The 10,426-nt window shown below is 38.4% G+C and overlaps 1 protein-coding gene across 1 annotated transcript; it reads left to right on the top strand.

The window, feature by feature from the left end:
- The first annotated feature begins 894 nt into the window (after nucleotides 1-894).
- On the top strand, nucleotides 895-5,339 carry TICAM2 (TIR domain containing adaptor molecule 2). Its single transcript, XM_072140921.1, has 2 exons — nucleotides 895-979; nucleotides 4,589-5,339. The coding sequence occupies exon 2, from the start codon at nucleotides 4,604-4,606 to the stop codon at nucleotides 5,216-5,218; it is 615 nt and encodes a 204-aa protein (XP_071997022.1). The 5' UTR covers nucleotides 895-979; nucleotides 4,589-4,603; the 3' UTR covers nucleotides 5,219-5,339.
- Nucleotides 5,340-10,426: the final 5,087 nt, after the last annotated feature.

The raw sequence follows: 10,426 nt of genomic DNA, 5'->3' as shown, positions 1-10,426 counted from the left end.
GCAAGTTCAAGATGGCAGTGTCTGGCTCTACTGATCCTACGATCATGGCATCCAGCACAGGGGTTCATTAGAGGATTGAATTGCCATAAAAGAGTAGCTATGCACATGCTGTATTTACACCTGAATTGAATACTAAACAGTGCAGGCCAAAAAAAACGGGCATGTGGGAGACAGAGGGGTATTCACATCTGGGCATACATTTGATCATTAGCACAGGGCAGCTGTGGGACATGCAGTAACTCCGGGACATTTCATAAGCAAAAACTGTTTACTTGCACAATCACTTCAGCAGTGGTGGTCGTATCCAAGGACATCTATCTCATTTCTTAGGGACAACATGAATACATTTATGTGAAATTATCTTCACACTGGAACAATTTGTTTTACATAACATCCAATTGATGAAATGTATATATAGCAGCTAATTTCAATTAAATGTGAATGCCCAAAGGAAAATACCCTTTAAGGCACTATTAGAGAAAATTGCTTTGTGAAATGAACAGATGTATTACATGTTGAATAGTTAATAAGATCCATGTTAACCACTTTTAAGATCTTTTTCCTGGCATATATGTACTCACTGGCAAAAAATAAAGCATCAAGGTGTTGTTGGAAAAGAAAGTTAATTTGAAACCAAATAATATTTTTTGGTCAGTTGTGGTCAAGTTATAATTGTCATTCAGAAATTGATTTACAATAATAATCCGAGTCTCACATATCCGGTAATAGGAGCTGCTGTTACACTAATGGAAACTAGTAGACGTTTTGTATATAGCTAACTTCACTTTACAGAACATGTATCTTCAAGTATTTCCTCTTTGTAGTCACATGATGTGTTTGCATTTATTTCCACACTAACTTCCTTACACGTGGGTAGATATTCTTCCGGCTCCCTCTTAATGTATGTTGTGTAGAAGTACACCGACCACTTTGCCTGCAAGCGAGCTCAGCTGTTTTTCAGAGGGGAAAATAAGTGTAGGTGAGTGAAGACTGACAAGCCAGGATGTATTCCTGTGCACCATGTGTATGGAGGCAGGATTAGATCACAAGTGTCTGCAGAATTCATCTAGCCTTTTTTATATATACAGGCAGTCCCCGGGTTACATACAAGATAGGGTCTGTAGGTTTGTTCTTAAGTTGAGTTTGTATGTAAGTCGGAACCGTATATTTTATTATTGTAACCCCAGTCAAAAATGTTTTGGTCTCTGTGACAATTGGATTTTAAAAATGTTGCATTGTCATAAGAACCAGGATTAACAGTAAATCTTAATTACAGACACCTGTGATAACTGTTACAGCTGTTAATTGTAGCCTAGGACTAAAGTACAGTAAATTACCAAAATCCAGAGGTCCGTTTGTAACTAGGGGTCGTATGTAAGTCATGTGATCTTAAGTAGGGGACCGCCTGTACTGTGTTATTTGTAATTCCAGAATTTGGGGGGAGATTTATCATATGCTTGTGCGCCAGTGTATGATGTATGCCCCCCTGGATACATTAAGATCCTTAAGTATCTGGTGTGTCAGTCCAGGCCTACGCACAGGCATGGGCAAGGAATGTCCTGTGCCAGCCCACCTCCCCTCCATGCCCGCTTGGCTGTTGGTTCACTAGCAATTGCGATTATTTCTTATGTGCCAGTTTTCTGGTGTAGAAGCCCTAGTAAATGTCCCCCGTTGAGTGTATATTAGAACCAACGATTCATTTTTGTTTTCCATTTTTCTAAATAAAGTAAGCATTATTATGTGTAAACAAGTATACAATATATGTACAACAGAACTGTTCACATACAGGAGGTAAGAATTTGTGGGATGGGAGTCACATCTCCTATTGCAAGTAAGAATTGTATTTCATTTATAACCTCCATCAGTATCAACCAGTGTAAAATGGTTAGCTAGGTAGTGTTCCACCACAGCTTGGGTATACAGGCGGTCCCCTACTTAAGGACACCCGACTAACAGACGACCCCTAGTTAAAGACGGACCCCTCTGCCCACTGTGATCATTAGGTAAGCTTTCTAAGTGCTTTACTATAGCCCTAGACGGTAATGATCAGCCGTAAGGTGTCTGTAATGAAGCTTTATTGACAATCCTTGGTCCTGTTACAAGAAAAAAATTTGGAAACTCCAATTGTCATTGGGGCAAAATAAATTTTGTCTGGAGCTACAATTATAAAATATACAGTTCAGACTTACATACAGATTCAACTTAAGAACAAACCTATGGAACCTATCTTGTATGTAACTGCCTGTATAGGCACTAACCAGTTGATGCACCACAACGTGACATTATGACTAAGACAGTGGCATATCAAATAGAAGTAACAGGAATCGGCACGGAGACATAGGCAATCGGTAGTGAGTGAATTTAGAGCTGATCTGCCCATCTCGGAACATCAGTCATTAGTTACCAGGTGATAAATGTTATTCTTTGGCCACCCCTTTGTCTGGAAATGATAAAATGTGTGGGGGCCTAACTCTCCTGTTGTGCTACTTCAGCCTTTTCCCCATTCATTTCATTTAGTGCTGTGTTGCAGTCAGATCACTACATAGTATACAGTACTATCTGCTTCCTAATGGTGTGTCCTGAAAAAACCCATCAACAATGGCAGTAACAAAGACAAAATGCACTAATTATTGTATAACAGATAAATAGATACAGTGGTAATATATTCTGTAACTCCAAAACAGCAACTTTATTTAACTGGTATATTATGCAATGATAAAATTACATAAAGGTAAGGTTGGGAGGCAGGCACGACTAATCATGCTGTAGCATGAGTCAATGAAACATACTAATTAGAATAGCAAGCACAGATTATACGCGGGGACTGTAAATATTTTTTACATTTATAGACTGTTATATAACCAGTGTATTTATTAGCAGAACAGTTTGCTCCAAGGTCAGAGGACAATATTATGGTGTTACAGAGCTGAGTGGATGTATGCTTATATTCAGCAGGCACCACAATGAAAAATGACTTTTATTTTTTTAGCCAATGGAGAAAATAAAGATGAGTCTTAGGGGAAGTATTGGGTAATAAAATGTGTAAAAACCTATTAAAATACAGTGGATGTGTGTTCTGTAACTGTATACTTCTAAAGTTCTATTGAAAATTCTATGAAATTCTCAAAAGATGTTGATAACATCTCATCCAATGCACAATGGCAAAGAAATCGAACCATAGATGTCCATAAGTTATGTGTAACAATGAGAAATAACACAGGGAAAACATAAGAACGCATGAAGTAAGAGAGGTGCTAAAAGCCATGCAAAGTCAGGACACCAGCTGAAATGTGTTAGAAATTATAAAGCAACCCTGCCATTGAAGGCCAACAAAAAAGAATCATGTCATGAAGGGTAAAACAAGTGAGTTATCTCAAGACCTTCATTTCATATTGTTGTAACACATTCTGATAAAATACAAATCATACCTAACTGTCCAGATAAAGAATTTTATACAATATAGTTACTTAGGCTACATCCATAGCACGGCGGGCACACGGTGGCCTGAGGAGGGAGGAGGAGGAGGTGAGCGCCGCTCACCCACGCCTCTCTCCATAGGAATATATGGTGCACGGCACCGTATTCTGTCGAAACGTATGTGGTACAGAGCGGTACGGTGACGCATGTGTACTGCACCGTACCACTCCCGTTGGGCACCGTGCGCCCATTGTGGTCTATGGGGGACGTATATCGGCCGTATATACATCCCTATACGTTCGTCTGAATGTAGCCTTACATGAATAAGAGTGTCCCAGTAAATACACAGCCTGCATACATTCTACATTCTGATTCAGTCATGACATTCTGCATTAGGACAGGAAGGAAGAATCTGTATCGCCTGCCTAGCAAATGTCAGGACAGACAACTTGCAGTCAATTTGAATATTCTTTATTGCTTTAAAAATTAGAAAGGTCCAGAAATTGTGTTGGATTTAGCCCAACCTCGATTACACAAAAGTCCCATTAGGTCTTTATAAAAAAGTTTTCTACTAGACACTTGAACTCTTGGGTGTGCCAAACTTGCATGTATTATTTTAGCATGGCAAGTATAGACATATGGTACTGTAAAACTATTAAATTAAAAAAAAAAATGCCAGTGTCATTCTTAAGTAAGTCTTTTTTAAAGTTTATGAGTTGATTTTATAATTATGAATGAAAAAACTATTTTAAGAATTGTCAGAGAATACAAATAATTTTTATTTTCATGAGACTTAAGAACACCCGACTTACAAACACATCTGGATTTTGGTAATTTACTGTACTTTAGTCCTAGGCTACAATAAATAGCTATAACAGTTATAAATAGTATCTGCAATTAATCTTTAGTGTTATTCCTGGTTCCTATGACAACCCAACATTTTTAAAATCCAATCGTCACAGAGACCAAAAAAGTTCTGGCTGGGATTACAATGATAAAATATACAGTTCCGACTTACATACAAATTCAACTTAAGAACAAAACTACAGAACCTATCTTGTACGTAAGCCGGGGACTGTCTGTATTAATAAAATAGAAGTCAGTACATAAAAGCTGTTTTGTAGTTAACAAATAATATTCAAATATAATGCCTTATTATTATTTTATTCAGAATTCTACACTGATAATGAATGCTACAGCAGGAAACGTCAGAGGTGACACTGCAAATGGTGAAAAGCAAATCATCTTAGAAGACTCTAACCATTGGCCTTCAGAAGACAAGTCAACTTCTACCAAGAAGGTCAGTGAGGCAGAAGATGGAGACATATTTTATAAGTTTGTCATCTTACATGCAGAGACTGATGAATCCGAAGCAATCCGAGTGAAGAACCTGCTACAAGACAAATTTAACATTAAACCTGGTATCATATTTGCCGAAATGCCTGCAGGGCAACAAGTACTGAAAAACCTTGACAATGCAGTGAATGGTTCAGCCTGGACAATACTTTTACTGACGGAAAACTTCCTTAGAGAAGCCTGGTGCGAGTTCCAGTCCCACGCAACGTTAATCAATTCCATACACATGCACCATAAGTATAACTCTGTGATTCCTGTGAGACCAAAAGACAACTACCTTCCCAGAGAGAAGACACCATTTGCACTGAGACTCATTAACGCATTAGAAGAAGGGAACCCCGAATTCTCAAAGCAAGTAACAAAAACCTTCAGAGAAGACTTGTATAAAAAACAGTACGAAGTATGGGAGGCTGAGAAGGAAAGTTTGGAACATGAAAGACTATAAAAAGTACCAAATTATTGGTATTAGATTTTTAATGCGTATTAAAGGGAACCTGCCATTCAAATTAACCCACCAAAGAATAAATACTTCAGAAAAAAACTATGATTAAAAAGCATTACCCTTAGCCCTAAATTATTCCTTTCCATGGCTGCAATGTTAAAAATCAGTTTGTAAACTTATATGCAACTAACCTGATGCGAGTCCAATGATAATAATAGAGTTCTGCATTTGCAGTGTTCACTGCACTGTCACCAGTCCTGATTAACGTGTCTCATCGCTACCAGTGACTTAGTGATCATTTGCCAATATTTAACTACAGATATACTGTATACAACTCTGTAGTAAGTACTGCGTCACATGGAGGCATGGGGAAGAGTAGACGCCCATGCAGGCATGCTGTGATTTAATGTGATCAGATACATACATGGGGTAGATTTTGCAAATGTTAGGAGGTAAAGGACCTTACATGACATCACCCTGGTCACATGAAATGAAATGCTGAATGGTGGGAAGAATCATAAGGCATGGGGAGGAGCCTCTGGACTGGGCCGGAGAGGCCATGCCCCCTCTGACTCACCACTGTATGGTAGGTAAGATAACAAAGTTGATTTTATGGGGATGTGAAAGAAACAATCTTTAGCTAAAAGTAGAGTGGAATTTAGTTAACTGGGCTCTATGGGAACCTATTACAAGATGTATTTGTGAAAAATATGGTGACAGGTTCCTTTTAAAGTGTATGAGATCGGAACTTGCTGGCTATGACTGTATTGTAAAATTAGTTCATAATCAGTTATGTCATAAATAGTTTTGAAGCTGGAAAAATTATTTATTATGATAAATATGATAAATGTAGTCTAATCTGGGCAAATGTTATAACCTCAGCATCAAGAAACTGAATGTCTAGGTCAAACAAAGATGTACTTTGTCTCTGTTTACATATCTGTCAGGGTTTTTTTTGTGAGAATTATTTTCTGCTATTCTATCCAGTAAAAGATGGAAACTCGAGTTAATGGGATCTATTAGAAACAGATGAAAATGGATTCATCACACAATTATGGCTATAAACACCGTGATGAAAACAGAGCCAGCGTATGATGTGATTTATATGTAAATATACAGAATTATCTAATGAAAACCAAAGCTGCCACAAGTAACGATTCAGCTCCAGCACTAATGAGAACTAATGTGATAAAGCAGAATATTTTATCAAAAATGTTATACTTATTCCACCATCCACTAACATTGCAGCCAGAATTATAGATCACATAAAGATTTAAAGGTGGTGGTTCAGCTCAAACAAATTCCTGCGGTGACATGTCACACTGACCGAGTCACTGCAGCAATAGCAAGGATTAGGGTGTAAAAGAAGCCCTGCCGATTCCCAACCTTTGCCACGCCCGTTTTACTTCATACTACTTATTCCATATTTATCATTTGAATCCAGGAAGAATTTTAAGGTGTGAGTTTTCAAAAAGTCACTAAATTATGTGCTTTAAAGGGGTTGTCCCAAGTATGGACACTGCCAGCTCTTCATAGAACAGGGAGAAGCAGCAGAACGAGCATGTGTCCTGATACTCCATCCAAATGGATGGGAATAATCGAAATAGCTGAGCACATCACTTGACTACCTACCTACTCTCCCATAGACAGTGACTGGAGCGGCAGGATGCATGCTGGTCCTGCCACTCCATCCATCAGTGAGAAGGATGTCCCCATTATCTGGAGGTTCCATTATCCCCTTTCCTGTGTACAAAATATGACAACCAGCACAAATAAGTACAAAACAACTGGCACAAGAGGAAGGAAGGCCCTGCCTAACAATGTATCATAAATCTGACAATGCAAAACTGACAACATGTTGAATTAAGATTTACATGTCATTCGGTTCCATTAGTCCATCATAACGGCCCCACTTGGAGGTTGTGCATCTGTACTGAAGTTGCAAGAGATTAAAAGCTCCTCTTAGCATTAGTATCTATCAAAGAATTCAGGAAGAAACCCTTATGACAAAGACGAGAAATGGGAATTAGTCTTGGTGGACTGACAGAAACCGAATTCTGGGCAAGTGTAATTCCAAATTTCCATGGCCCTCGTGATGGCCCCATCTGAGGATATTCAAGGTTATTACTAAGGGAGGGAAAACTTCTTGGAGAATATTACTTCTTAATGCCACTCCTGCAGAAGATGCAATGTCCAAGTGATAGGACATTTAGCTACATTTTTTTGCCCAGGAAGTTTCCATAGTTACAGTGGAATGTGTTGTAATCCCCCAGGTAGAGGTCTCCCTGTTAAACCGCGTGGCACCATACCGCTCCGTACACAGAAAAAGTATCCCTGTGTTAGGGCCTGTAGGCCGTGGATGTCTATGGAGAAGGGAGGGGTTACCCCTCTTCTTCTCCATGGTGACGGACATATGCCTGCCCGGTCATAGCCTTAATCGAATGGTTTCAGCCAAAGTTTGAAACCCTTAAATCTGATTAAAGGAAATCCAATATCCGGATTTTCTGCACACACGAAAATGGCATTTGTTACAGACTTCCTACTATCTACAACAGTGTCTTATATTTATTTTTGCTCCTAAAGTGGTACTAGAATTTATTTTCAGGGGATTTCTTATTTTTCCATGAACAAGAATTTACATTTATTGATGAACGAAAAAAAAAAATCTAACTTTATTGACCCCTTATAGGGTGGTTATAGATTTGGAATGCTAAGAGTTATCCAGGGGATTTTGAGATTGTTTTCTTGTGGCACATAGTACTTCAAATTAGTTTTAAAAAATCTTTTGTGTTTAGTAATGAAAAAAATGAAAATTTGACAAAAATATTGAAAAATTCTTTATTTTCAACGTTCTAAATTCTCTACATTTTAAGCAGATAGTCATAGCACCCAAATTAATTCATAACAAACATTCTCAAAATTTCCCAAATTTCTGCTTTATGTTTTTTAAGAATCCATATATTTTACTAGAATGTTATAAGGCTTTGGGTGGCATTTTTCACATGTTTTGGAAAATCGCCAAAACCTGTATTTAGATTGACCAGCTCAACTTTCAAATGACTGTGAGAGACCTAAATAATAGCGAGACTCGTAAGACCATTATGGAAACTACACACCTCAAAGTATGAAAAAGCACTTTTGAGAAGTTTGTTAACCCTTTAGGTGTTTTAAAGGGGTTAAAACAAAATAGAGTACAGTCTACAAATTATATTTTTGGACAATGCATTCATTTTGGACAGAAAATTAAACATTCGCAATGGATTAAATGACAAAAGGCTCAATGACAAATGACCCAAGATTTTATTTTTTTGGCTATACACCATACCATAAAATCAATTTATTATTTTTATTCTATGGGTCGTCATGATTTCAAAAATACCTCATTTATAAAGATTTTTTTTATTTTTTTCCCAATTTTACTTAATAAAAACTGAATTATTTGGACAAAAGTATAAGGGGTTAACACATATATACAGCTGACACCCACTGCTTTTGGTAAAGGTTCAGTTCACGAGCCGGTGCCAGAAGCAGGACGTAATAGAACGTTCCGGTGTTGGACATACTTTTACGTCCTCGTGAGCTTAGGGGTTAACATACTGTAGTCATGACACCACATACATCAGCATAGACATCTGAATTTCATTGACAAAGTCTTCTGACTCTATTTCCATGTACAACAATCAATGGTACATTTACTGAACTTGGTATTTATGGACAAAAAGCAATATTTCTTTAACCTATCCTCTTCTGCTCCGTAATAGCATAGCGCGGAACGATTAATGTTGTATGAAGAGGGCTCCCGGGGTGAGCCCTAATCATACATATGTGGAGTTTGCTACACATTGCACATTGCAACAAACACCCACAACTACCCAACGCCTGCTATCGGTGTTAACCCTTTGATTTCCGCTGGCAAAGCCAGCAGCATTTAAGAGACGATGGCACATGGCGCCACCCTCTTTCTTTTGATTGTCTCTCCTCTTGACATCATCGGGGAGTGGTGATCAGCCTCGGGACTTTATAAGACCCAAGGTTGTATGGTTTCTGCAGATTCACTACAATGTGCCAGTGGCCCATTATAATGAATCATGTGTAAAATGCCATATACTGCAATACAGTAGTATTGCAGTACATGGTAGAAACAATCAGATTGTCTAGGGTTAAAGTACCCTTGAGGGTCTAATAAATAGTAAAAAAATACAAGATAAAAAAAATAAAAATTCTAATTATCCCCTTTCCCTAGAACTAGAATAACCATTTTAATATTTTGATATATCAGGAATTTTGGGATGTGGCGATACCTTACATGTTTCTTATTTTTTTTTTAGAGGGCTCTGCCCCGGTCATCTCTATGGAGCTGACGTAGATTGCTGACCAGGTCACTCAGCATTCTCCATCGGATCCATAAAGATGACTGGAGCAGAATGGACATGCATGGCCGTCTGCTCCACTCATCTCGGGGAGTGATGAGGGGTCCGACAGAGATACCTTGGACCCCTCCAGACCCCCCTTTCTTGTGATCAGTCCGGTTCTAACTTGTTTGGTGGAAAAACCCCTTTAGAGGGGTGGGTGTGATTCTGACAGCATGCAACACTGAATTCTAGACTTATACTTCACAGATATAGCAACTGAAAGATTTTTACAGCTGATCTCACTTTTACCATTTTCTCAACTGGGAGGAAGGGACACATCACTGTATCTCCTAGTCACATTTTTGGTCCATTTTTGGTCCGTTTTTAGTCAGTTTTTCCCAATTATCTTAATTATAAACAGGTTGTAAGCATCCAAATACATGGTAAACTGCCAAAAACAGATGTTTAAAAACGAACCAAAAACACCAGGTGTGGCATCACCCTAATGCTGCTCAGCCAGCCGTGCAAAGAAAATAGCAATGCGCATGTGCACGATTTGTAGAGAACCAGGTAACATCACTAGCTCTATTTTCCCGAACAAATGAAAACCTGGTGGAGTGTAGAGGAGCTTAGGTGACATAAACCTGGAGTGGCTTCAGTTTTTGCTAATTTTTAAAACGTCTTTTTCTTGATAATGCTGACGTTTCTAGGACATAAGAATTACAGATGCCAGCACAGTTGCACACAACGAGGATGTGAGTGATAGTAATTTAGTTTCAGTCAATCTGATGGTAGATGTCCTTTAAATTTAACAGTTACAGCAGTGCGAGGTCCTTCTTTTAGGATCGTCTTGGCATGG

Source organism: Engystomops pustulosus, chromosome 1 (assembly GCF_040894005.1).
Source record: "Engystomops pustulosus chromosome 1, aEngPut4.maternal, whole genome shotgun sequence".
NCBI lineage: Eukaryota > Metazoa > Chordata > Amphibia > Anura > Leptodactylidae > Engystomops > Engystomops pustulosus.
Note: the sequence above shows the minus strand (reverse complement) of the source record. Positions and strands in the feature narration are given on the sequence as shown.

Bases quoted from the DNA above. Each gene is read 5' to 3' on its own strand.
- TICAM2 (XM_072140921.1), top strand. From the start codon at position 4,604: ATGAATGCTACAGCAGGAAACGTCAGAGGTGACACTGCAAATGGTGAA.